Here is a 27,929-nt window from a genome sequence, read left to right on the forward strand (position 1 = left end):
ACTCTTAGGTGCGTTCGAATAGTTACAGACTCCTGGCTTCATCCCAGAGCTGCTGATTCAGTAGGTTCAGGGTGGACCCCATGCAATTGGTATTTATTTTTAAACACTTGAAGAGATTTTGACGTCTGGCCAGGTTTGGGAGTCAGTGTTGTGGGAGAGAGCCCCAGAGCAAGGTTGGGAAGCTTTGGGTTCTCTGTTCATCTCTGGGGTTCATGTCTGGAGCCTTTGCGGGCTTGGCTCCACGGCTCTGGGCATCCGGTTCCTCATCAGGGATCCACGGCTGATAATTCTCCCTCCGTCCTCTCTGTAGGGTTAGCATCCCAGTCAAATGAGGTAATGAGATACCATTTCCTGGGCCCTTGTTTCTGCCTTAGAATTAGGATTCCAGGCTGCTCCTCAACCCTGTCCAGTTGTGTGGCTTCCAGCCTCGGGAATGCAGAGGAGGGCACGTGGATGGCTCTATGCTGTCCAGCCCCACTTCTAGGAACGGTGACTCCGGTGTGCTGGCAATGGCTCAGGAGGCATCTTACTGTATTCTCGGAAGGGGCGGAGGGAGAAGGGAAGTTGATCCCCCAGGACTGGGGCTTCAAACACTCGTCATCCTCAGCCTGCGTTTCCTCCCTCCTGGCCCACACCAAGCCCCTCTGTGTTTCAGGTCGCAGTCACCGCACGGGAAGACGTGCCCGCCTTCGGCCCACCCCTGCCCAGCCCCCCTGTTTTCCAGAAGGTAGGAAATTTTCCTTTCTGCCCCTCTCGTATCTGAGACTCTAAGTTTCCACACCTGAGTGGCAGGGAGTGCAGGGGGCCGAATTGGGCTAGAACTCTCAGGAGCACCTGCAGCAGGGTCAGGGGAATCTCCTCATGTGGGGTCTCGCCCCACCCCTCCTTGTGCTGCCAGCCTGGCCTGCACAGGGCCTTCCGTCAGGCTGTTTGACCCTGGGTTGCCTTTCTGCCAAAAGAAGGGTTTTATGCCATGATCCAGTCCCAGGAGTCCTGCGCACAGATGGCTTGCAGTCATGGAAATGCCACTGTGGGGTGTGAGGGTTGGTTTCCCAGACCCAGGGAAGCTGGTTTCTGCGTTGGTATCTTAGCAGGTGAGCTTGGGCTGGGCTAGAAATGATGAAGTGTCAAACCTTTGAGGGGCTCTTCCCAGACCCTCTATTCTGCCTACCTCTTCCTGTGGCTGAAGCCCTTTGGGAAACAACAGCTATAAGGGTGGGATGTCTTGTCTGTTCCAGGGCCCGGAGTTTAGGGAGTTTCTGCTCACCAAGCTCACCAACGCGGAGAACGCTTGCTGCAAGTCGGACAAGTTTGCGAAGCTGGAGGTGAGAGCGTGGTTTCTGATCTTCCTTCTGCCCTTCTGGATAGCCTTTGTTCTTGGGGGCTGTTTAAGATGGGGAAGCACCATCTTTGCCCCTCTGAGCCTTCAGCCTTGTGTTGGTATGGAGCTCTTTCTTCTTGTGGGAACTCCATCCAAACTTTAGGTCTAGTCAGCCATTCCCTGATCAGCACCTACTGTGTGTTGGACTCTGTTCTGTTCCCTGGGATCCTGGGGTCCTGGAGACAGAGTTTCTGCCCTTAAAGTTCTTATAGGCTGGTGGGACACAGATGGGATGTGGTGCACTGGACTGTGATGGAGGCCGGTACTGAGGCCACTTCTGCATCTGGGGAATGGAGGGCATATTCAGGGAAGGCTTCTTGGAGGAAGTGGCCCTTGAACTGCTGAACTGGATACCTGATAAATCTTTTGCCAGGAAGAAAGAATGAGAATGGTTATTCTAGGCGTGAGAAACAAACAGCATGAGCAAAGGCCAAGCAGATTCTGAGCATGACTTTGTGAGCATGACTCTAGAGGATTGAATGTGGCCTAAGCGTTCATGTGGAGTCTGGAATGGTGGGAGGCCCCTTTGGCGATGCTAGGGGGTCAGATCAAGAAAGACTTCCAGCTAGAGGCCCTAATAAAATAAGGGAGGGTGTGGGAGAGAGGCGAGATTGAAGGGGAGGAGGGCACGAAGGGTGGCCAGTTAGAAGCTATTATAGGAGTCCAAAAGACATGGTGACAGCTGTTTATACTGGGCACAGGAAATGGTTAGAATCAGAAAGACATGACGTTTATAAGGGTATGGGGAAGTGGGTTTGTGAGGTGGCTCTTGAGCCTTTGGCTTGGGCTCTTTGCTAGCATGGGGACCACTGGAGATGGGTTCTATCTAGACCTGCTATTTGGAGGTGCTCACAAAAGCTAAGTTGCTGGAAGGGCTTGTTCTGGTCTGTGTGAATGCCCTCCCTCCACTGCCGCCCCCTACGTCCCCCCGACCGATGAAGGCTATATACATGGCCCTGGATAAACATTTGGATGGAGAAGAGCTCTGGGTAGTTGGGTACATGGAGGTGGCGCCTAGGGCAGAGATCTGGGCAGGGAATCATCAGGGCAGAGCTGTGGGAGGGCAGGATGGTCCAGGGAAAAGGGGCAGGGGTAGAGGGCAGAAGGCCTGAGTTAGCTGCAGCATTTGTGAGTGTGGAGCTCAGACAGGAGGTAGGCCCACACCGTCACCCGGATGCAATTGATCAGAACAGCAGCCCTTGGGGCAGGTGTCTGGATCCCCACCAGTGCCAGCTTCACAACGCCTCTTTTCCCTTCCAGGACCGGACGAGGGCCGCCCTCCTGGACAACCTTCATGATGAACTCCATGCCCACACTCAGGCCATGCTGGGACTGGGCCCAGAAGAGGACAAGTTTGAGAATGGGGGCCATGGGGGATTCCTGGAGTCTTTTAAGGTACAGGCACAAGAGTGGCTGGCTATTGCTAGGGCAGCGAGGTGTGTGTGTGTGGGTGGACCCAGGGAAGACAGCAGGGCAAAGTCCTCATGATCCTGACCCCAGAGCCCAAGTGCCAGCCAGAGGGGCGTGGGCAGCAGGGGCATCACAGCTGTTTGCAGAGGGCAGGGGCATGGGGGAGTGTGAGCAGTCGGAGCACCAACAGCGTCTCTGGCCGTCTTCTACCTCCTTTCTTTGATCTGTGTCATCTCCTCTTGGTCTGGTCGGGTAGGCAGAGATGGGGGAAGCGTTAGCAGCAGGAGAGGAGCCTGCGCAAAATAAGAACATTACTGCTTTCATCTGCCTCTTTCAGTGGCTGGGGACCCCAGGGCAGGATAGGCAGAGGCAAGGACACAAGCCTTAGGGGTCTCTGGCAGCCAGTGTGGGAGACTGCAAGGGTTGTTACCAACTAGCAGGGCAGTGGAGGACCTGGCCAGGGCCGGTGGGATGGAGTTACAGGCAAGTCCTTGTGGACTTTGCAAAGTGGAGACTTTTTTCTAACCAGAGAATGCTACTAAAATAAGTACTGAACCTCCTGTCCCTGGAAGTGTTCACGTCGGGCTTTGACAGACACTTGGGATAAAGAGGTTAATCATCACACGCTTGCCAAGTGCTTGCTGGTCTACCCAGTATTTACACCCATCATCCAATCTGAGCTTGGCTGTCGTCTTGTGCAGTTGGCAGAACTTGGGTCTTATTGTTGGATTGGTCAAAAAGGTCATTTGGATTTTTCCATAGTATCTTTTGGGAAAACCCGAATGAACGTTTTGACCAAATCAATATTTTTCACTCACTCACCAGGGGATAGACTGAGTGAGGCTGAAGGGCTGCTTGGAATGTTACCCCTACAGGAAACGTGGAGCCTTGTTTCAAACCCAGGTTTTCTGGTTTTTAGGTCCGTGTTCTGCTGGATTGCCCACTGCAGAATGATTTATAAAGCTGCCATTTTGGTGGCAGTATGTGTGGGGTTGGGTCGGACCTGCCCATATTAGAATCCCAGCCCTCTGTGATCCTGGGCACGGTCTTTAAAGTCTCTGAGCTGTGGATTCCTTACCAACAATGCAGGGATGATCAATAGGACCTCTGTCGTGGAGTCAGTGGGAAAACTCATTGAAATAATGCCTGGAAAAGTGCATGTGGCCTGGAATACGAGAAGCGCTCAGTGGAGGTGTTAGCTCGTATTACTGTTTTCATGGAAAGTGAATGCTTAATGCACACTATCCCATCAAAGGCCTCACGACTGCCCTCTGTGCCCTGTGAGGAAGGCTGTTATTATAGGCATGATAATCCTGGTTTGATAATTCACACTCAGTTTTAATAACGATGGGTGTGATTTTACATGTGAGGAAGCTAAGACTCAAAGAGACAAAGCAGTTTGTCCCAAGTCACCCAGCAGACACGGGAGTTAAATCTGGGTCTGCCAGATTCCAAAGGCTCTTGTTCTTAACAGCTACATGACACTGCCTCCTGGTTCCCGACTCTGTTAGGACTCCACCCATGCTAGCCTGGCCTGGACAAGCCTGGGGTCCATCCCTGGCTGCCAGGCTGGACCGCAGAGAGCAGGGCAGGGCTCTGCTGGCCTAGTTGGGGCCAGCTGCTGAGATTCCTCACAGGGGTGGGAGTAGGAGCCAAACTGCTTGCTGAGGCTGGCAGGAGATTCCTGGGGCATCTGTTTCAGTCCTGATGGTCAGAGCCAGGCAGGGTGAAATAGAAGTTGGGAGATCAAGAAGAAAGGGGGATGAGGCATAAGAGACGAGATGAAAGGGGAAGAAGGAGGGAGCCAGGTTGGCTGGCCCAGCCAAGAGAGGGGTGACCATACCAGGTAACTGGGAAAACCTTTGTAGGCTCCCCCAACCCCCCATCACGGCAAGCACATCAAGCTGTTCCTGAGTCCCACAGCCAATGTAATTCATGTAAGACTCGAGCTGCAGGTGGCTAGCTACCATCATGCTGTATATTGCAGACATGTAACAAAGCCTCTGTTGCTTTCGATTTTGCAGGTTTTTTTCTGTATCGAGGAGTTAATAATTAATTTTTTAGATTTCAAATGTTTCTATAATCTGAAAAAGTTTGTAGGCTGTGGACAGTGGATAAAATGGCCCCAGCAGCTACAGACAGGTTGTGAGTCTAAGGGAGAGTAGCCTGAGGCCGTTTGTCCAAGCTCTTGCCTCCAGCTGGAGAGGCAGTAGTATCTTTGACTCCAGGGGGTCCAATTAAAGGGCTTTTCCAAGAGACATGCTTGAAGACTTAATCATTGCTCGTCTTTGATCCCGTAATCCCGGGAATCCATCTTTTCAACCCTAAATCCTTCCAAGTGTAGGCTGAAGATAGACTCGCCTCTGCCTTCTGCTTCCCTGTCTGTCTGCCTTTGAGGCAGCACTGTCAGGTAAGGGGAGGGGATAGTCACGGCATGGTCTCTGTCGTGGTCAGTCACACGAGTAAGCCTTCAGAGCTCTGCCAGTTATGATTAGCTTTTTTTTGCAAACCTTGCTGGGAACACAAGTTCTTTCTCCCTGTCCCTTCCATTGTTGCCCGCATGTCTCCCAAGCTGGGGGCAGGCCAGGTGTAGTGGCATGAAGCCCAGTAGATGAGAGGGTTCTGATGTTTGGGCCGTGCCTGTGACCTTGCCTTGGGTCTGACGCAGCTCAGGAAACCATCTCTAGTTTTGGTATTTCTTTAGGGGCCACTTGAGTGGTGTTGGGTGTCAGAATCACTGGCATTCCCTTGGAACTCCTCACCCAGACCTCCGTGGAATCATTCATAGGAACGGTGCAGGAAATGACCTCAGGAAGAAAAGTTGCGTCTTTCCTCTCTCTCCTGTCAAATTTCTCATCTCATAGGCACGTGGAAACAGAACAGAGAATTCCCAGGACTGAAAGCCATCTCAGCCCTCTCTCCTCTTGCCTCTGATTGTTCTTCCTCCACCTCCAGGGCAGACCCATCACTGCCCTGGGCTGTGCTGCCCGGCACACTACTTAGAAGAGCTCTTCATCTGTTACTTCAATCCCCTTGGCTCTCATTTAAGCTTTTCTCTCTTGAGAAACAGAACCGTTCGTTTATGAGCATCTAGGCATGCTTTTCAAACTGAGATGCTTAGAAATATTCTGAGGAATCTGCCTGTTTACAAACACTTTGAAATTTTGCACTTTTGCTTTAGATGAGTATCTATCTGGTGCTTCGCAGGTGGTGCTGGTGGTAGAGAACCCGCCTGCCAATGCAGGAGACGTAAGAGATGTGGGTTCAGGCCCTGGGTCAGGAAGATCCCCGGGAGGAGGGCATGGCAACCCACTCCACTAGCCTTGCCTGGAGAATCCTATGGACAGAGGAACCAGGTGGGCTACATTCCATGGGGTCGCGGAGTCAGACACGACTGAAGTGGCTTAGCACACATGCACATGTAAGTGTCCATCTCTCTGTATGTGCATATTTCTAATTATAGAGGCTAAACTTTTACCTTGAAACTCACCATTAAAAGATATCTCTATGGACTAGGTAGGTATATTGCATATACAGTCCAGGGACCACTGTTGTTGGAGGTCTGTGAACATATTTTTGGAGTCTTGCAAGAAGACTTTTCTTTAAAAGGAGTGTACGTCACTGAAGAATAGTGACCTCTTGACTACTGTTCTCGAATGCCATTCTCAGCCACTGCCACCTGTTGATGAAGTTTTTATTCATCCTGGCGGGCTACAGTCCAAAGGGGTGCAAAGAGTCGGAGATGACTGAGTGACGAAGCATGCACGCAATAAAAGGAAGAGTGATGATACTTCATGTATCTGCATGCTACGTGAAAGAAAGTGAAAGTCGCTCAGTCATGTCTGACTCTTTGCAGCCCCATGGACTGAATTCTCTAGGCCAGAATACTGGTTCTGTTTCCACGTGCCTATGAGATGAGAAATTTGACAGGAGAGAGATGAAAGACGCAACTTTTCTTCCTGAGGTCATTTCCTGCACCGTTCCTATGAATGATTCCACGGAGGTCTGGGTGAGGAGTTCCAAGGAGTGGGTAGCCTTTCCCTTCTCCATTGGATCTTCCTGACCCAGGAATCAAACTGGGGTCTCCTGCCTTGCAGGAGATTCTTTACCAACTGAGCTATCAGGGAATTAATACCCCAAGCAAGAAGCACGAAGCTAGCCCTGCTAGCTAGCTAACCCTCGGCTGACCTCATCATGAAGAAGGGGGGTGAAGGACCATGGAGGGGATGGTCACCCAGTGTCAGGGGAACTGGGACCACGGCAACCAGGGAGTGGTCAGGTGACTTCTTCCCATCCTCTGAGGGCATGTGGTAGGTGATGCACTGGTCTTCTCTGACCCCTAGTGGCAGGAGAGGGGCACCGAGCTGCTGAAATCCCTGCAGAAATCCCTCCAGGCAGGGCAGCCCGTAGCTGCTGGCTTGGAGCTCTGGTCTATCGAGGTGGAGATGCAGAGAGATATTTCCTTATCTCACTGGGCTGCTAGAGGGACCGAAGACCCGTTATGGACCTCAGTACTTCCTGATTAGGAGCCATCTCAGCAGGCCAGCAGTTAGCACCTTTCTCTCCCTGCCTCTGGTGCTTGCCTGGTATCAGTACGCATGTCCCCATTAGCGCTCATGTCTGGGCACTGTGTCTTGAGTTTGTTAAACTGGAACACTCACAAAACCCATCTGTAATCATGAGAGGTTTGTGGTTGACCCGGAGGAGATGTGCTTCCTCCATGATGCTAACTGGTACTCAGCTCCCTTCCCAGCTGAAATGAAGTGACGTGAGCAGGTACCCAGAAAGTGACTCCCTCTCTCTTTTCTGACTCTCCCAGAGGAGAACTCATTTGAAGGTAAGCCAGGAGGTGAACTGAGGGCTGGGAAACCCTAGTGACTGGGGATGGCGATGCAACCGGAGGTGGTTGGCTGGGAGGAGAGCAGACTGTGAGGACAGGTAGGGATAGTTGTGTGAATTGGGAATAGACAAATCAGAGACTCCAAGGGCTGGAAATGTTAAGGTTTCAGATCAGTGCACAGAAGACCTTTCCAAAGGTCATGCTGTCCGCAGCTGGCACAGGCAGCCTTGAAAGCATGAGCTTGTCCCTGGGAAGCAGAGGGGCGGTGCAGTGTGGCCTGGATGTACTGGGGTGAGTGGGAACAGGTCCAGTTGGTCCCTGCTGATACTCCTGCAAAGGTTTCATGTGCCTTTGTCCCCTTGCCTTCTTCTTTCTACAGCACTGCCCTCCGCTCTTGTCTTCACCCTTTACCTTCTGCCCAACTTGAGAAGCCTAGTGCTTCCAGCTCTACAGCAGGTTGAAACTGATGGAATACTTTAGACCCTGTCACTGGGTGATTTTGTCCGAATCAAGCATTATTTTAGGGTTTGGAGGGAGCCATTGTCTTGTTCTCCTTTGGTCCCTAAGGGTGGAGGAGGAGGGCTGGCCCTGAGCGTGCAGGTATCACACCAGGTGTCTGGCATGCCCATGTCATCCTCATGTTTATGGACCAGAGGACTGTCTCCGAGAGGTTCATATGCTCTACTGGGAAGAACCAGGATGCAAACCCCCTCCTGTTTGCTTTGAGCAGCAGATGGCTGCCCTGCACATCCCTGGAATTCCCTGTAAGTCCATTATCTATCATTCTTGCCTTGTTGACTCAAACAGCGGCATCAGGGGCATTCAAGAAGATTCTTCCCTGACATCACTGTTGGAGATTTTTTTTGTGTGGGTGTGGTGGTGGTGGTGGGGAGGGGAGGTGCTAAAGCTTCATGGTTTCTGATCACCTTTAGTCCATCAACCAGTTGAATTATATGTTGAATTGGAACCACTTTTGGGATCCTGGAGCCCTTCTATTTAGAGACCAGGTTCTGAGTTTGGGTCCTGGCTCCATCCCTTACCTGCAGTGTGACCTGGGTCATCATTTACCTGTAGGGACCTTTTCTATAGGTGCTGTCCTCTCTGTATCTGAGAGTGGCAGGATTCCATAAGATCGTGTATGTGGAGCTCAGTAGACTAGATACCATCATACAGGGCTTATTACCCATGTCAGATGTTCTCTGGAAAGAGACAGCAGGGAACACATCAGAACATAAATGACTAGTTGACATGGCATTGTTGATGACTAGTGCTGGTGGCACCTGAGGGCACCCATGGAATGAAGCAATGCTGAGATTTATGGAGCACTTGATTCATTTAAGGATCTTTGATGTTAATCTGGGGACTCCCTAGCATGGTACCCTGCTTTCCCTGCCTTCAGTTCTCCAAAAGATCCATGACTTAATGATCTTCGCGTGATGAAATGAATAGAATGTGGTGGCTGTTTTAACCATGTTGCAGTAAACTGTTGCTCAGTGACTCTAGAGCCTAGAAAGGGAGAGAAGAGGAGAAAGATGAGATCCCTTAAGGGGTGTCTTTGGCTCAGACAGGAGAGACTAGGTGGCATGAGGAATGGGAGGTTGATAGGTTTCATGCTTATTTGCAAACAGTGCTCCTTCCTGAATCAGCTTGCCTTGACAGGACGGAAAGGCAGGCAGGTTATAGTTCTCAGCGGGGCCAAAGCGTGAATTCCTGACCTTGAGGAGACACCCCCAGGGGTCTGCTGTGTGGGTTGGGGGCACCATCTGTGCTGATTTCTTGGGACCACCGTGCCGCAGACCAAGCTCTTCTCTCGATACTCTAAGGGAGGGAAGGAGGTTAGCTCTTCCACATGAGACCATCTGGAGGTTGACTCATGGAGTGTGTAAGCTGACACATGCGTGTGCGAGTGTCGGAATGAACCCCGTGAGTATGGGAGCTGTGTCCACTTGTTCATCCTTCCGTGTCAGTTTTCTGAAGCTGAGGCTCTACTGGCTCACACAATAAGGAAAGTCCATCAGCTCACTGAAAACAGGGCCTGAGGTGGCTCATGGTCATCCAGGTTTCTTCTCCTTTCCCCTCTGGCATCCTCAGCTCGTCAGCTTCGTCCCTCAGGCTTGATGCCTCTTGGCCCCAAGGTGGCTGCTGTGGTTTTAGAAGCAGACACGTCACAGTTCTTTTGGGGGTCGTTGAGGAAACCTTTCGCCAAAGCCCCCAGAAGGCATCCCCTCATGTCCTACTGGCAGGGGGATGGGAGGTCAGGGTTTACTCCTTTGTCTCAAGGAGGAAGAGGGGACATTGGATCAATGGTGGCTCTGCTGCCAACAAGCAACATGGCAGTGGAGGGGAAAGGCACCTGTTTGTGAGCAACTAAGGATATCCGCATCCATGTATGTTTGTATGTGGACCTGAGGCCCTGGGGCCCTGGACAGCTAATGAATGCAGAGGGCGCCCCCTACTGGCCCTGGGTCTTTGGTGTCACCCTACTTTTTAAGAAACGTGTCCTGTTCCCCCAGGTGACGTATATGCTTCTTGGGGGTAGGGGCTGAGTCTTCAACTTTTTTGACTCCCTTCCCTTAAATCTCCTTATTTCTGGCACAGTGCTGGGCACATGGGAGGCACACAACAAATGCTTATCACTAACAATAGAGTAGCCACATACCTGGGTTATTTATGATGCACTGGGCCCTCTGTGTGTAAGCTCACCAGAGCCCTGCGGTGCAGATCTCCTCCATCCCACTTCACAAGTAAGTCTCAAAAAAGCCAAGGAACCTACGAGGGACACCAGCTGATAGGTGGTGGAGCAGAGAGTCCAGATATAGTCCTGGCAGTAGGACCCTGGCACTCCATGCTGGTGATCTCCAAGCTGCATTGCCTCCTGGCTGTATTATTGAGTCACCAAATGAGTGATTAAAGGGAAGTGATGGGAGAGATCTTCCCTTCCTAAACATTCAGGTCATCTTTGAAGGCGTCCAGAACCAGGGAGTAGCATCCACGTGGTAGGTGGGATCCTGTGGGCCTTCCCTGGTCAGGAAATCCTCCCCTGGGTCAAGCTGAGCACTGCCTCCGGAGGACCACTGTCCGTGAATCCGGTTGCAGAACCACGTTGGTCTGCAGAGCCGCCTGAGGGTGTGGTCATCACCTCCCCGGCCCTTCCCTGCTGAAGGCTCAGCAGCCTTGATTTGAGCTCTTCTCATCCCTGCCTGCTCTGTGACAAGCCCTTGGCCATCCTGGTTGTCCCCTCCTGGACACGTCACTGTTTGCCCACATGCCCTTTGGGCTTTGGTGATCCTACATGGGCCTGAGCAGCCCCATGCCCCCGCCGAGAACCGACACCTCTGCCCGGTCCGAGCATGCATCTCTTCTTCCAGCAGCTGTGTCAGGTTGGAGGCTTGTCCTCATAGTCTCTTAAGCCTCTGCAAATGCAGGGGAAGGCTCAGTGCATGGATTAGTAAGAGCTCCTTATGGTTCAGCAAGGTGAATGTATTCCACATTGCACACAGCACACTTTGGGATGATGGCAGAAGGGCTAGCTGGTGCACAAATACAGAAATACATTTAATTTGTGCAAGAAAAAGTCAGATTGGGGTCAGGCACAGGACCGTATTTAGTCCCCACGTGATCCTGCATGGAGTACATCATTCTTGTTTTATAGATGAGGAAGCTGTAGCTTGGAGAGGTGGTAGCCAGACGAGGGTCACCCGGGTTTACTGGGCTGTCCAAACCTCTCTTTCCTCACCTGTAAGATGAAGATAATGGCCTTTGTCCACCTTGCCAGGAGCTGGGGCATTGGCCCCTCAGACTCCTTCTGGCTGCTGTCCTTTCTGACCTCTGCCTGCAAACAGCCAGAGCATGGAGTATATGAAAATACTCTGCAAACAGTAGTGAGTGTGGGTGGGCGGTCATGTGTGTACATGCTGAAGGCTGCGTCTGCAGACCCCGTCAAGCGGATAGGGCCATCAAGAGGGGCCAGACTCCAGCCCTCAGGCCTGTCATCTGCTCTCCCCGCAGAGGGCCATCCGTGTGCGCAGCCACTCCATGGAGACCATGGTGAGCAGCCAGAAGAAGCAGCATGGCGGGGGCATCCCCGGCAGCCTCAGTGGGGGCATCACCCATAACAGCGTGGAGGTCACCAAGACGACCTTCTCGGTGAGAGCCGCCTGCCCTGAGGGTGGCACGCAGGGCGCGGGGAAGATTCTCCAGGCCCCAGTGGGGGAGGCTGGGGCCAGGCAACTTAGAGCAGGGATGACAGAGGGAAACTGAGGCTGTTTGGGGAGTGAGCCCTGTCTCTGAAATGGAGCCTGCATCCCTGGGGTTGGCCCGGCCTAGAGGCCCTTTTGTTGTCCTGTTCCCTGAGTTTCCTCGACCACTGAGCCAACCTCAGAGCCAACCCTGAAAAATGGGCCTGAAGTGAGTCTCTTTGCTTGGGGGCTTGGGACCCCTGACTGCAGAGGCGTGTCCTTGCTTTGTTCTTATTAATGATAACAGTAGCTGTCTCCTACCCCGCCCCCACCCCCTCACACCCTGTGCCCCCCGGCTTGCTATGCACTAGGCACTGAGCTATATCACTCATGAACATTATCCGATCCGTTCCTGTGACAGCTCCTGGAGGAAAAGGAGGCCCAGAGGGTTTAGGTGACTTGCTACAAGTCACACAGCTAAGCTGAAGAGCTGGAATTTGAATGCAGGTCTCCCTGATCCAAAGTCTGAGTTCCTAGTCACCGTGTAGACGGTTCCCAAGGAAGGAACCTGGCAGATCTGTGGGGTTTAGTCTGGTCAGCTCACACCAGAGGCTGGCCAGGCAAGGAGCCAGTCAGTTCTTTAAAAAAGCATAGTGACTTTGCATTTGCACAGATTAGACTCTTTTCTTTTCATTGCAGAACATGTCTACCACAATACTAATCATTAGTCTTATAAATAATGTCCCACAGTTTCTTTCTTTATTTTTTGGCCATACTCCATGGCACGTGGAACCTTAGTTCCCCAACCTTAGTTCCATGCTTCCTGCATTGAAAAGTGGTCTTAACCGCTGGACTGCCGGGGGAGTCCCTTGCATAATTCATTTAACTTACCAAATATTTTCATAGCTATTATCTGGTTTCTCCCGCAAGTTCTGTGAATGAGCAGGGCAGGGCTGTTTTATCTTTATTCTGTGGATGAAGAGACTGAAGCCTAGAGGGTTTTGTCACTTGCCCGAGGTTGAACAGCACGTGGAGGGCAGAAGTTGGGACCTGGGTGAGGAGCCTGGTGAGCTCTAAAGGTTGGCCACGGGCTCTCGTCTCCGCCTCCACGGCCTCCCAGCTCTCCATGGTCCCTTTGCATGTGGCTGAAGCAGAGCCACATTCTTGGGCTCCCCCTGCCTGGAGCTGTGTGTGCACCTCACCCTGCTGCTCTCAGTCTGCCTTATTATTGGGTCCAATCTGTGACACCAGCTTGGACCCATTTCTTGGTAGAGTCAGGAGCCCAGGCACACGTGCTTGTCTGTTAGCGGTTTGCCGTATGACCTAGGCCAAATCTCATCCCCGGGCTCCTTAGCATCCTCACTGGTGAAAGCCAGAGACTGGTCCAGGTCTCTCCCAGGACTCTCAGCTCTGTGGTTCTCAGCCTGAGTCATCCTGTCTTTCTAAATATGTGGGACTCTCCTTAAGGTGACCCTGACCTCCAGGAATGCTGATCTTTGGTAGATTGTTACCTGGGTAACAGGTTTGGCTTAAGAACACAGGAAAACAGGCTGCAGGTGGCTTGAGTCTCCGGGTCCCAGCTCCCATTCCCCCCTTATTAGATCTCACCTTCCTGGCTGGCTTGCTGCTTTCTGGGATCTCCTCCAGACCAGGGCCTATTTGTAGGTGGGAAAGGGGGACGAGGAGAAGGAGGGCTGAGTCTGGGGGGGTCAGCACTCACTCTGGCAGTTTCATTGGCAGCCTCCGGTGGCAGTGGCAACGGCGAAGAACCAGTCACGGAGCCCCATAAAGCGGAGGTCGGGGCTCTTCCCCCGTCTGCACACGGGCTCTGAAGGCCAAGGGGACAGCCGGACACGATGGTAACTGTCAGTTCTCACCACTGCTGCAGCTGTCAGAGGCCCGCCTTGGGGAGGGCTTGGCATAGATCGGGAGATGGCTTCCTGTTAAACCTGGTCCCCACTTCAGGCACCTGCACACCCCCATCACTCATTCAGCTCTTTATCCACCGAGGCAGGTTTGGGCGATCTCTGCACAAGACTTTCCAAAGCTGTACAATTTGCATTTTGACCCCAAACTAGAAACACCGTTGGGCTTCCCAGGTGGGCTTCCCATCTGCCAATGCAGGAGACATACGAGTTGGGAAGATCCCCTGAAGGAGGGCATGGCAACCCATTCTCTTGCGTGGAGAATCCCATGGACAGAGGAGCCTGGTGGAATTCAGTCCATAGGGTTGCAAAGAATTGGTCATGACTGAAGCAACTTAGCATGCACGCATGCAGAAATGTCACTACAATTCTTTTCTTTCTTTGCCCCCTTCTTCAGTGCTTATTCACATGTCAGCTCTTATGGAAACCTTTGCCTGATTCTTACAGGCAAAGGTCATCAAACCTCCTCTGGGTTTCTAGAATGCTCTTTCTCTCTCTTTTTTGTTTTAAAACAACTCTCATGTTGCATCATACTTCACTTGTTCCTGCTAGTGGTCTTTCTGATCATTTAATCACTGAGCCCACTTATCATTTAATTCAGTAAGCAGCATCATTGAGTGCCTGCCCCATGCTGGGCTCAGTGCTCTGTCAAGAGCTACAGAAGATGAAAACTTGCCTTCCAGAAGCTTGCCATCTTGTGAAGGGAAGGGAGGCATTGGTGTCCAGGCCTCCAAGTTGTCTGTCTGCAGCCCTGGATGGTGCACCATGCCTTGGGCTTGAGCATGCAGGACCAGGGGCAGGTTTATAGAAGGGGCTGAACAAGCTCTATCTGAAACCTGTAAATGTGAGTAAGTCCTTGTGGGCCCCCAGGAGGGAAGAGCAGAATTGGAAGTGATTAGACTGCAGGTCTTGAGCTTAGGAGAGCTCTTGACTGAAGAAGGAGAGACGGGAGCTCCTGGGGTGGAGGTGATGTTTAAAGAGGGACCAAGGAGTATGGCCACACCACAGGGTCTATAGAATGCCTGGGGAAGACCTGCATTTAGGGGCAAGTGGAGAGAGAAAAGCCAGTGAGGAAGACTGGGAAGAAGATGAAAGAGGAGAGAGCCTGGAGATACAGGGGTAGGGATGGGTCTCAGAGGCCAGGAGAAGAGACATTCTTGGAGTGCCAAGTACACAGAGAAGTCCAACCCAAAGACTCAAACCCCGGCTTGGGTTGACAACCGGGAGATCATTGTGAAAGTGTTACTTGCTCAATTGTGTCTGACTCTTTGAGACCCCATGTGACTGTAGCCTCTGTCCATGGAATTCTCCAGGCAAGAATACTGAAGTGGGTAGCCGTTTACTTCTCCAGGGGAACCATCCAGACCCAGGGATTGAACCTGGGTCTGCCACATTGCAGGCACATTCTTAACTGTCTGAGCCACCAGGGAAGCCCTAGGAGGTCATTAGCACCTCATTAAAAATACATTGAGGCACTTCTTGCCTCTGGGATGGCTCTAATAATAATAATACAGCAAATAATAACACATGTTGGTGAGGATATGGAGAAATTGGAACTCCCTTGCATAGCTTGTGGGAGTGTAAAATAATGCAACTGCTTGTAAAAACAGTCTGGCAGTTCCCCAGAGGGTTAAACAGAGAGTTACTGAATGACCCAGCAGGTCCACTCCTAGGTATATACCCAGGAGAAATAATATATATGTCTATATAAAAAGTAGCATGAAGATCTTCATAACAGCATTCTTCATAATAGCCCAAAGTGAAAACAGTCCAAATGTTCATCACTTGAAAAATGGTATATCCATAACGTGGAATATTACTTTGCAATAAAAAAATAATGAAATTAGCATGGAATATTGCTTGCAATAAAAAGTAGTGAAATACCATAGTACCTACTATGGCATAGATGAACTCTGAAAATGCTACATTAAGTGAAAGAAGCCAGTCACAAAAAGACCGCACTGCATCGTATGATTCCATTTATATGGAATATCCCGAATAGGCCAATTCACAGAGACAGAGAGTCGACCAGTGGCTGTTGGGGGGAGGAGAGAATGGTCAGCGATTTAAGTGCATCCAGAGTGTCTTTCAGGGGAGGCTGAAATATTCTGAAATTAGATTGTGGTGATAGTTGTACAACTCTGTGAATAGATTGAAAACCATTGAATTGCACACTTTAAATGGGTGAATTGTACAAGGATTATATCTCAATAAAGCCGTTATAAAAATAAAAGTGCATTGAAGACAGGGCCATCATGTCTTCAAAAGTGAGCAGGGCAGTGGGCATCAGGACCTGATCTTTGTTAAGCTAGAAGAGGAAGAAACCCTGGAGCTCCTGACTGAAAGTGACCCACTTCCCAGCACCAGGGCCACTTCATCACCTGGACCCAGGGAGCTCGTTTTACAGTCTGTGTGAGGTGTAGCCTCTGGAGTTGAGCAGTGGGTGGCCTGGATAGCACCCTGGGGAGCCCATGAGTGTTGGTTTTTTTCCCATTAAGGGGTGGTTGTCCCAGACCCCCCCCATTCCCTTTGTGGCCTGCTCTTGACCTAGAGCTCTGCTGCATGAGATGGCCAGCCTGGGGTGGGGGATGGTGGACTTGGGCTTGGGGGCACCAGCCGAGAACTCTTGCTTGATGGCTCCTGACTCACCCGGGAGCCTGGAGCAGCCTCTGATGGAGCAGAGACTCGGTGGTCTGCCGCAGTGTCTGAGGAGGGCTGGGTGGGAGTGGAGGTCCTGGTGGCCATGCTGTCAGGGGGGCACGGTGACCCACAGGTCCTCATGGTGCTGAGTGCTCGGGGGAGCTGAGACTGGCCCCCTGGCCTCACTTCTCTCCATCCTCGTTTCCCCAGTGACAGTGCATCCAGCAACCCCAAGACCCCGGAGGGCGGACACTCTTCTCAGGAGATGAAGTCTGAGACCTCATCCAACCCTAGTTCTCCGGAAATCTGCCCCAACAAGGAGAAGTAAGAGAGTGAGGTAGGGGTGGGGTGGGGGCTTTAGCCACCCGGGGCCCCAGAATATGTGCTCCACTCCCGGTCGGCTGACACCCCGCTTCTCTTGCCTTGGGAACTCTCTGGAACACAAAAGCCAACACCAAAGCAGGGGCCTGCTGAGGGGCTGCTGGTGGGCAAGCTCAGGTCTGCCGGGCCTGCCTTACCCTCAGTCTCAGGGAGGGCCTGTGAGGGGCGTCTCAGCATGTGACCAGGGCCTGCCTGCCTTCCCGTTCCCTGCAGGCCCTTCATCAAATTAAAGGAGAACGGCCGAGCCAACATCTCCCGCTCCTCCTCCAGCACCAGCAGCTTCAGCAGCACGGCCGGGGAGGGCGAGGCCATGGAGGAGTGTGACAGTGGGGTAGGTGTGGCCCCGTCCAACCCTGGGGAGCTGCAAGGGGCACCCTGGACCCAGGCAAATACCGCTCTGTGCATTAAAATAGCTCCTGTGGGTAGGGCCTCATGCAGGCTCGGCGAATAAAAGCGGAAGTGAGGAAACGGGAGAGGGCCCAGTCAGCCATGTCCACCCTCTGGGAGCAGTGGTTCAGGGTAGGGTGGGGGGGGTCCTCCCCCAGAGTGACACTGCCTCACTCCTCAGAGTGATACTCCCTCAGGAGTATCAGCAGCAGGGGTCAGAGGTCAGACTGAAAGGTGCCCCTGCGGTGGGCTTCCCAGCTGAAAGAGGGCTCATCTCTCTCCATGGGGCTGGGTCAGGGGAAATTCCTGGGGGGCAGGGGAGAGGTTGGAATAGAGGCTGGAGGCAACAAAAGGAAAGAGCAGGTCCAAGTGGGGTAGTAGGAGCCTGTCTCAGGCCTGCTGAGGGTGGGACTGCCCGGCTCACCCAGCCTCTCTCCCCAGAGCAGCCAGCCGTCCACAACCTCTCCCTTCAAGCAGGAGGTGTTTGTCTACAGCCCGTCCCCAAGCAGCGAGAGCCCCAGCCTGGGGGCAGCCGCCACCCCCATCATCATGAGCCGGAGTCCGACAGGTTGGTGGTGTCTTGTGGGTGGTGTGGACCATGCGGCTGGCAGGGGCGGGGCTGTGGCCTGGCCACTGTTGGTGGGGTTCGAGCCCCAGGCACGCTGAATTGTCCAGTTTCCATTTCAACCCCAAAGTGTTAGGGCCTCCAGCTCTGCTGGCTCACCACATCTGTTCATCAGAGGGTGTGTTCTCATCCCCTCCGTACTCGTGGGGAAACTGAGGCTCAGAGACTTCAGTGATTTGCCAGAGGCGTTGAGACTGTGTGATTGGAAAGCTGAGGCTCTTTCCCCTGACCTCCCCGTTACCCCATCACCAACCCAGGGCCTCTCTGTCACAGAGACCATCTTGATAATGCAGCGATAAGGAGCTGGAAGCGTGGTGCAGGTAGATGGAACTGCAGTGGGGAGGCCCGGGGGAAGCCCAGAGGCCGTGTTCTGGACCCACATGTGGTTCAGTGCTGCTGAGTGCACGGAGGGGACGTGTCAGAGGGCAGACAGCGGTTAGACAGTAGGGCCACCATGGAGACCCTGGTGAGGATTTTGCTTCATCCTGCCCTCAGTGGGAGGCATTGGAGGGCCTTCAGTCTTTAAAAGTCCTTAACTAGAAGGAGGAGAGAGACTGTTTTGATGGCTGCAGCTGGCTGAATAGAAAGGGTTGGTGGGGAGTGGATGCAGGGAGGGAGAGCAGTGAGGGGTCACGGTGAGTGGTGAGGGGTCACAGGGCCATGGATGGTGTCTGGGATGATGGGAGAAGGATGTGGATTCAAGGGGTACCCAGGTTCAGTAGTGAGGGCTCAGGGAAGACAAAGAGTGTGGGCTTTTCAGGTTTCTGTGATCCCTGCAGTCAGGTAGAGAAGGAGGAGTCAGCTCTGGGGAGCCAATCGGGGGTTGGAGCCCAAGGGGTGTCCAAGCAGACATGTGTGCTTGGCACCACTGGGCACTGGGTGTGCCTGGAAATCAGAGTGTTGGTCCTGCCCCGAGGAGGGCAGTATTATGTAGTGGAGAACTCTGGAGCTTGGCTCCAAATTCTGGGTCTTCCACTTACTGGTGATGTGCTAATGGGCAGGTTACTGAGTCTTTTCTGTGCCTCCATTCCCCCAAACGAAAAATGGAGAGAGGGGAATATTTCCTACCTCATATGGTTGGTTGTGTGATGAGCAAGTGAGCTTAGGGTTATAAGAGATGCAGAACTGTTAGCCTGAGTATTTATTGAATAACAGGAAGAAAACAATAGTGTAATGAGTAGTTCTCAATCGGGGGTGATGTTGCTTCCCAGGGCATGCTTTTCAGTGCTGAAGGGTTTTTGATTTTCATGGTTGTGGGAGGGGAGTGTGCTGCTGGCATCTCCTGGGCAGAAGTCAGGAATGCTGCTAAGGGCCCTACAGTGTACTAGGCAACCCCCCGCCCCCCACCCCTCTGCCCCGCAACAAAGAGTTATCTGGCCCATAATGTCAGGCTGGGGTTGAGGAACTTTAGTCTAAATGATAGAACCATTTAAGGCCAGTGGGCCAGCAGGGTCATTTAAACTACGGTGCTTCTGGGGTTCTCATGGTGAAGAAATGTTGACAAATAATGACCTGAGATGGTAGGGATAAAAAGAAGGCATGGGTCCCAAGTAAACAATTGTTTGTGTTAGGGCGGCAGCCTTCTGTGGCTGAGCAGCTGTGGAGCTGGATTCTGATCCCAGTGCAGTGTTGACAGGCCCACCTCTCTGAGTCTCAGTTTCCTCATCTAGAAAGTGGGGTAGTAATGTAAATTCCCAGGTTTTTTTTTTTCAACAAGGCTTATTAATTAATACTGAAGGAATGATTGAATCTGTAACCAAGCCTGGATCCTACTTGATATCAAATAAATATCAAAATAAAAAAGGTTTGAGTAAAAGGAGGTTTAGAGTGTGACTTGCTGAAGGTCGCCTAGGGCAGAAGGGGACCTCCAATAGGTCTGCGATTCCTGCTGGTGCTTATTGCAACCCCACCTTCCATGGAGTGTTCAACCCTGAGGGGGCTGCCTCTCCCTCCCAGCCCACAAGACTTGTGCTTTGTACCTGTAGGACTGGGGTGGGCTTGTAGAGATCTGGAAACCTGTTTTAGAGGAGGAGATGGGGCTGAGGGCAGGGAGGTGGCTGGGAGGGCTTGACATCGGTCTTCCATAATCTCCAATGCCATGGTCATTGGTCATTTCATACGTGAGCTCCCTGGGGTCCTGAGAGGGTGCTGGCGGCTCACCCCAAAAGGTAGTCATAGTACCGAGAGGAGGCCTTGAATATGAAGCACCAAGAGTAAGTCAGCAGTTTCTAGATGGAGTGTACCAAGCTGTAGATTATCTCAGCCAGAGGAAAACCAGAAAGCCGAGTAAGCGCCCTGCCAGTGGTGTGCTGTCAGTGTTTAACTGGCTGTCCCATCGAACACACACACGCACATGCACACACACACGCACACACGCACACACGCACGCACACACACGCACATGCACACACGCGCACACACATGCACACACGCATATGTTTACTGTAAATTTTACTGATATAAAGGATCTGAAGCACATAATTTATAAATAATGATATTAATAAAATATACAACATTCTTTACTATAAATTCCTCAGAGTTAATTGATTCTCACAAAATGCTTATATTGATATTTTCCCAACCTTTGTATCTGTAGAAAACATAAAGTTCCAGATGATGAATGAGTGTAGTTTTGACATGAATGATGATTGATATTATTTTGTCAGTGATGTGAACAGCTTCTCTGCTGAATCAGATAATAGTTTTCAAATACGATAAGAGTGTTTTCTCAGTTTTTTGTGCCATTCACAATATAATGACTAGAGATGAACACATTTTCAAGTATAATCCGTTCTATTAACATATGCTCCATGAGTTTCTTAATGTTTTAGACAAGAAAACATTAAATTAAGCTCTGATTTGTAGTGTTTGCTGACTTCCGTGGTGTGACTATTCCTAGCTGATCTCAAGCATCCATGTGACGTGGAGTTGGGAAGAACTACCTGACACAATGGGGGCTTCCCTGATGGCTCAGTGGTAAAGAATCCGCCTGCGGTGCAGGAGACATGGATTGGACTCCTGCGTCAGGAAAAGCCCCTGGAGGAAGGCATGACAACCTACTCCAGTATTCTTGCCTGGAGAATCCCATGGACAGAGGAGCCTGGTGGGCTACGGTCCAAAGGATCGCAAAGAGTCAGACGTGACTGAGCGATGTGTGAGCGACTAAGCACGCACATGTGTCAGACATAATAGATGTAAATAATCTTAGGAGAATAAATAATAGTAAAATGTACTGAAATAACTAGGTGACTTCTGAGTATTTATTACCTTTGATGAATATAATTTGTTTAATTGTAAGCTTGTAGAATTAAAAAAAAGATAACTGTGTGTAACAACCAGCTCACGACATTTCTAAAAATGTGAGTTGGCTCTTGTGAATCGGCACAGGTCAGCTAGAGTACCTAGTGGAGAGGACGCCCCCTGCTTCTCTGGGGCTCCCTATCCAGCTCCTACCCCCTAGCCCCAGTGACCTCTGTAGCCCCACCCTCCTCTCAAGGGCATTCTTTTTTTTCCTAGATGTCAAAAGCAGAAACTCCCCGAGGTCAAACCTGAAATTCCGCTTTGATAAGCTCAGTCATGCCAGCTCCAGTGCGGTAAGGATCTAGGGACGTGGGGGGAGCCGGGGGAGCCTTCCACCTCCCACATGCCCATCTGCTCCAGAAGCCAGCCGTCCTTCCTGGGGTTGGAGGAAGAGGGTGCCTCACACCTCACATGGGGGCAGGGAGGAAGCTCTGGTCTCATCTGGGGGTGCCGTTGGTTCCCCATTGGTCCCCATGGTGCAGGCATCAGCCTGGGGTTCACCAGCCACCTTTCCACACCTCCTGTATCAGAGCCACACCCTTGGACACAGGCAGATGCAAGTTGGAAACTGTTGGCTCCTGGGGCCTCATGTCCCTTCCCAGGCTCTCTGGAGAGATGAGCACCAAATATACAGAAGCTGTAGTCACTGGGAATTATGTGGTCTAGTGATTTAAAACTCTCATATGGATTTTTCTTGAAACAGGGTCACTAATGTGAAAGAGAAGTCCTTCGCTTGTCAAAGGTGGGTCAGGTGTTTGGTCCTGCTGTGGCCATGAGGGAGGGTGTGTCACTGAGATCGGCGTACTGGTGGTCTGATACCCAGAGAATGGCCAGAGAGATCCTGACTGCCTGGGAGGGCCAGTGCCTCTTCCCTGGAGTCTCTATGGTGGGACTCAGGTCTGGATGGGGAAGAGGGCGCATGGCCTCGGGTGCCCATGGGAAGCGTTGCCTGGTGGAATTGGACCAGGCTCACTGAGCATGTCTCCCTTCCCCGGAGCAGCCTGTTCCCGCGTGCAGAGGGCAGTAGCCCAGAGCCCTCCTTCCTCAGTTGGCCTCTGGCCTTCCTGTTTTGGCAGCCTTTGTCTCCTTGTGTCTTTGTCCAGTTCTCTGAGATGAGACATGTCTTCCCTGTGTGTCCAGAGATGCCCTCATCTCTTAAGCATTGTACAGGGTGAGCCCAAGGAGAACCCTACTCCCAGCCTCAGGCAGGGACTCATGAGGTTTTCAGCAGAGCAGGGCACGGGTCCAGCTCTCCACCACCAAGGCCTGGCCTCCTGCTAAGGAAGTTACTAGAGACCCGTCTGACTGCCCAGCCTTCTCCCTGCCATGGGGCTCCCAGGGGTGTGAGTCACATTTGGAACCAAGGGGAGGAGCACAACTGAGCTCTCATTATGCAAATGTGGCCTGTGTAAATGGGGATGTTGAGACTCATTCCCACTTCGATCATGGACTTCAGATGCCTCATTCACTAAAGTAATGTTTGTGCCCAACTTTGTGGGCTGTGGCAGCTCTGCACCCTTGTGTCTGGCAGCCACCTGTCCTAAGCACATGTGGGCACAAGCGTCTCCTTCTCTTCCTTTACTGACTATTTGATCATCTTCTCCCTTCTTGTTTTTTCCAGGGAAGTCCCGATTCCGTCTTGGAGAAGGCTCCTATTCCAGCAGTTTGGGGGTGCCGTCCACTACTCTGACCGTCACAGGCCTACCTTTCCACTGGCCACCAGACAAGCTGTCTGTCCCAGTGTCCCAACCTGGCCACAGCCTTGCCCGTCCCTGCCAGTACCTCCCCGTCTCTGGGCAAGGCCTCATTCCTCCAGGCTCCCCCTGCTCCTGACCGCCCGATGTGATGTGTGTCTGGGTCATTTGTCATCTTGTTTTGTCTGCAGGGGAAAGAGTTGGGCAAGGGAAGAGGGGGATAGGGTACCAGTCAGAGTCCAGAGAGGCAGAGAGAGTGGTGAGGTGGGCAGCAGAGGCTGACAGCAGGGCACTGCTCCCAGGCAGGGGCAGCATCGTGCCCTGGACGTGGTAGGCAGGAGGCTGCAGCCACACCGAGCATGTCTCCCTTCCCCGAAGCAGATGCACTTAGCGGTGGCGGAGGGAGCATTTTTCTAAGAATCTAGATTTGTAGCTGTCCTTGAAAGCGTCCTGATAGAAACCGGTTCTGCTGCTCCTACGTGTCTGGAGCTCCCAACATCTACCTGCTTCTGTGCTGGGAGTTTCTTACCCACCTGCTGACATCAGGCCAGACTGCTTTTGTCCCTGCTACCCCTGGATCTCGAGCTATGTGGCTGGGTGAAGCTGAGACACACAGCTGAGCATGCATGGGAGGCGTGTTCTTCTTGGACGGCTTTACTTCCTGCGGGAAAGCGGTAGCTGCCCGGGAAGTCGTCAGCCTCTCCCCTTTGAGCAGATGCCTTTCCCACAAAGGGGTGGGCAGCGGGGGTGGGAGGGTATTCAGGGAAAGCCAGGAGCATGCAGGGGCCTTGGCCAGGGAGAACCTCAGGGCCAAGGGCTGGCTGGGAGCCAAGTCGCTGCTGGTTGTGGAGGTTCACGGGAGGCATAGAGAGTTACTTCCATCCCCTACTTAGCGGGGAGCCCAAGAGGCGAGCTGAGGGACAATTGGATGGGTTGATCTAGCTTAGGTGTGGGGATGGGTGGTGTCTTTCTGCAGTTTAGATGTCTGGCCTCCGCCAGCGCCCTGGGGGATTCTTTCCAGCTACTAAGCCCTTTGGTTTTTATCAGAGCTTGATCCACCCTAAATCTTAAATCCTTCTCTTCTCCTCTCCAGCCACAAGTCTGTAAGCATTTGTCACATGAGTGGGATTCCTGCAACCTGGGTCCCTGCTGGGCATAGTTCAGACACTACCCGTTATCTGCACCCTCATCCTTTGCTGGGCTGAGCTGGCTTGCCCTCTGAGAAGTGGGCCCTCCTTTCTTCTCAGCCATCTGAGTCAGTGATAGGTCATTTCTGTTGACTGGCCATGGTGGAGTTTAAGGTGAGGAGGTGTCCTCCAAGTTAAACAGTCTGAAGAGCAGACTCTTGAGGGGTGCCACAGCTCCAAGTATGTATGGGGCCTCAGTGACACACAGCTGCCAGGGTGACACCGCTAGGCTCCTGTTTCAGTGAGCAGATTACATGGACTTCCAACCAAATGCTGTGTTTGCATCAGGATCTGGGCCTATCCCCAAGGCAAGACATAAAAATGTTACACTCGTTTTTTGACTGATGTGACAATTTCCCCATTGCTTTTGTTTTTGGAGCAAAATCGTGGTCCTTCATCCTCAACTCACGTGAACTCTGTGGGATCCTATTTATAGGCTGGGTGGACCTCTCCCCTTCACACTATCTGGGAAATGTGTTTACTCAAAGTACTAGTCCGGTTAGATTTATTCTGGTTAGAAAGTCAACAATGTCTGTTTAGCTTGTATTAAAGATCCCCGTAGCAGCGCCCATGGCTGGAATGAGGCCCGTGGATTCTGGCAGCGTTCTGTTGGCTGGGCTTCTGAAGGAGCTTGAAAGGTCAAACTCCATTTCTTTAAAAACTACTCCAGGTTCTGGCTGGCTTCTCTGAGTAGCTGTTATTTACAGCCGCCTGGTGGTTGTGCTGGGCTGGTGTCTGTCGTGCTCAGGGGGTCCCCTGGGGTTTTCAGGTGGTCCCCATTCTGTCCTACTTGGGAACCTTCCACCCACCTTCCCCCACTGCTCTGGCTGCTCTTCCTGCAGCCCCCACCTCCCAGAGGGCTCTGCCCCCTGGCTCTGAGCCAATGGCCGGGTTGATCGCTCAGTGTGTCCAGAGAAACTGAGAGGCGTATGTGGGCTCCATAAGAAGCAGACCTAAGTGGCCTCTGTGTGCTGATGGAGATGCTCTGGGCAGGATCTGAAATGTCCCTCCCTCACTTCATCTAGGAAGTTTATTTTGTGGCTTCTAGAGTGTACCCCACCAGCCCCTCTGAGGTCCAGGGCTGTGGAGGGAAGGAGAACGGGGATGGGCCAGTCTCCCTTTGTCCTCTGGACCATGGGACTGGCAGCTTGGATTCCTGAAGGCTGCTCACTCCATCCCCCTCTTGCATTGCTCCAGAATGTCTTTCCTTTTATTGCCCCATCTAGCCTTGAGGCTCAAAGGTTGCTCCAACCTCCTTGGTCCTTATGACTAGACTCATCCCTGATGGTGCTCTTGCTGGTATTTGAGGCGTCCCATCAGAGACGTATTTCCCGGACATAGCTCTGGCTCTGGGACCTCATGGAAGAAGCTACACTTCTCAGCTCTGTTGGGCATCCATATGCCTCCACTGAGCTGACTTAAAAACAGATGTGGAGAGAGCTAGAGTCTCTGTCGCTGCCAATGGATGGAAGTGGGAAAAACATTCTGTGGTCCAACCTTGTCAGCTTCATCTCCATGTCCAAGCCTTCCGGGCCCCTTGTAGCATCTAATCCAACCGTGTCATCTTCCAGATGAGAGCCTTCAGCTCCAGTGAAGGGAAATAGCTTGCCTGAGGTCACATAGTCAGCTGGTGGCAAAGCTGGGATGAGAATCCACAACCCAGAGCCCTTTCTTCGGCACTACCTGTGTGGTTGGTGGAACCAGAGAGTGGATTTCCCGGGGCCCTGAGATCTGAGGAGGCCAGTGAGCCAGTTTCTCGGCACTGGCTGGGAGGTATCAGCAGCCACCCGTGCTGGTGGGTCTCAGTCTCAGCCTCTGTTCTTTTCAGCAGGAGGGATGTTCTTTGGGATTTTTTTCAATGAGGGCTCTGGGGTTTGGCTGCAGCTCGGGCAAAGAAAACAAGGAGGGAAAGAGATTTCAGGGGACTGTTCCTCAGTGACATTAGTTCTTCAGTCCCAATCTGTAATGAGGGTGTAGGCCTGAGCAAAGATGCAGTTAACCAAACCTCACTTTCCTTTTTTTATCGGTTAAGGAGAAAAGGGGTAAAAGGAAACTTTTTGAACTCTCCCTGATCGTTAAACAAAGGTAGTCAATAAAAACCTCAGCTCAAGGGATGATAGCCCGTTTCATGTAGTCAATAAAAACCTCAGCTCAAGGGATGATAGCCCGTTTCATGTTCTTACCCTGACTGTTTAAGGTGCCAACTCAAACACTACCTTCATTCATTCTTAGTCAACAGAGACAGGTCTGTTGTGGGGGAACGGTCGAGGTTCAAACAGATCTCATGGCTACCGGTGGCCGGCAGGGGCCCCATGGCTCCTCTCCAGCCTCCAGGCACCCCTCTCTCAGAGCAGGGAGAGTCAGCAGTTTGCCAGGGCTGTTCCTACCACCTGGGGCCCCCCACTGGGGCATTCTGTTCTGCTCTGATGGCTATTTTATCGCCAGTTCCTTACCCACCCCAACTCCACAGCTCCCTCTTTTCAGCAGGGCCATGTGCCTCTTTGGGAGAAAGGAGAAACCCCCCACTAAGGCCAAGGACAGTGGAGTCCTGCCTAGTGAGACACTACTCGGGGGCAAGGGCACTGTCCTGTCCTTATCAGTCCCAGGGAGAGAGTGTGTGGCTGGAAGACTGGAATTTAAATGCCATCGTTTCTGATCTTGTGACATTTCTACTTGGAAGGGTTAATCACCCCCCTTCCCGCTCCTTAGCATGTGTGTTAGCTCTCCCCTATCCCGGGCGTTGCCCTTCCACACTCCAGCCTGGGGAGTGCCGCTGTTTAAGTGTGAAGAGATTCCTCTGTGTGCTAGAACCTGCTTGGAGATGTAGCTTGGAGATGATGATCCATGTGATGATGACTTTTCTGTCTTTCCTCTTTCAGAGGAGGTGATTTGTAGACCCCCACCCCCACCCCTGACTGCCTATGTAATGTAAATAGTGTACATTTAATTTATTGCTATGGTAGCACATTGTATTTGTTAATGTATAAAGCGAATTCTAAAAGTTGACAAATGTATATTTTGTTGCTTAAATGTGTCTTTGCAGAAATTGACAATAAATAAGATATTTTGTGTCCATCAGCGTTCAGACTTCTTTGCCTAGGGCCCCAGTCCTGAGCGTCTTTCAGTACCTCAGAGATTGAATCCATATTCCCATGGGCTGTATCTAGCCTGTAGATGTATTAATCAAGAAACACCCCTCTGACCACCAGCACCCACCCCGCCCCCCACTCCCCAGCTTCATTCTCAATAGCCAGTCAAGTTGCTCTTCCCTCACCTTTGATACCTAACCAAGTTCCTCTTAATAATTTTCCATCCAATTCCTCACCCTGCCATTGGCTAGAAATCCCCATTTGTCCCTGTTGTATTTGGAGTTGAGTTCAGTCTCTCTCCCTGATTGCAATAGCCTCAAATCCTCAAATAAAGTCTTCCTTGCCTTTTGAACTCTGGGGCAGTTTTTCTTTGACAGGTGGCTAACTTGTCCTCCCTTGCCCCCCAACCCAGCCTCTCCTCCTCTGCACATCTGCACCAGTGTTAGTAGGGAGAAGAGGGAGGCAGAAGAGACCTCTCATTTTGAGACTGCTCCTGAGTGAGTACAGTGTTAGTTGTGGTACTCTGAGAAGCAGACACCGAGACAGGAAGAAAACATTTGTTAGAAGAAAAACCTGTGAGAGAAAATGGGGAGGGAGCTGAAGAAAGCTGAATTGTCAGACTGCCATGCAGGTCTGACCGTGAGTGAAGGAGAGATGGGAGGAAGCAACATGGCATGGAGGCATCTTTGATGCCAGTTCATTTCTAAGAAAATTCTAAGCAGGGCTATTGCAGAGTCCCCTAGCCACTGTCACCATCTCCCTGCAGATTGTGCACCTTCTTCCATTGCAGGCAGATTCTTTATCACTGAGCCACCAGGCCCACATTGATGTAGGGGGTGGTTAAAGCCTCCTTTCTCTTGGTTCTCTCTGCCTCTCTGTCTGATATAAACCC

At 51.8% G+C, this 27,929-nt stretch overlaps 1 protein-coding gene across 1 annotated transcript in view; it reads left to right on the forward strand.

The window, feature by feature from the left end:
• RAP1GAP2 (RAP1 GTPase activating protein 2) overlaps positions 1-26,876 on the forward strand; it is a 215,447-nt gene extending 188,571 nt beyond the window's left edge. Inside the window, exons 16-26 of the mRNA XM_052658271.1 lie at positions 656-727; positions 1,239-1,325; positions 2,642-2,776; positions 11,640-11,777; positions 13,550-13,668; positions 16,585-16,698; positions 16,969-17,086; positions 17,584-17,710; positions 21,284-21,360; positions 21,771-21,809; positions 22,689-26,876. Coding sequence (XP_052514231.1) covers positions 656-727; positions 1,239-1,325; positions 2,642-2,776; positions 11,640-11,777; positions 13,550-13,668; positions 16,585-16,698; positions 16,969-17,086; positions 17,584-17,710; positions 21,284-21,360; positions 21,771-21,779 — 996 coding nt within the window. The 3' untranslated portion in view covers positions 21,780-21,809; positions 22,689-26,876. The remainder of the gene's footprint in view (positions 1-655; positions 728-1,238; positions 1,326-2,641; positions 2,777-11,639; positions 11,778-13,549; positions 13,669-16,584; positions 16,699-16,968; positions 17,087-17,583; positions 17,711-21,283; positions 21,361-21,770; positions 21,810-22,688) is intronic.
• Positions 26,877-27,929: the final 1,053 nt, after the last annotated feature.

This window comes from Budorcas taxicolor, chromosome 19 (assembly GCF_023091745.1).
Source record: "Budorcas taxicolor isolate Tak-1 chromosome 19, Takin1.1, whole genome shotgun sequence".
In the NCBI taxonomy this organism is placed as follows: Eukaryota; Metazoa; Chordata; class Mammalia; order Artiodactyla; family Bovidae; genus Budorcas; species Budorcas taxicolor.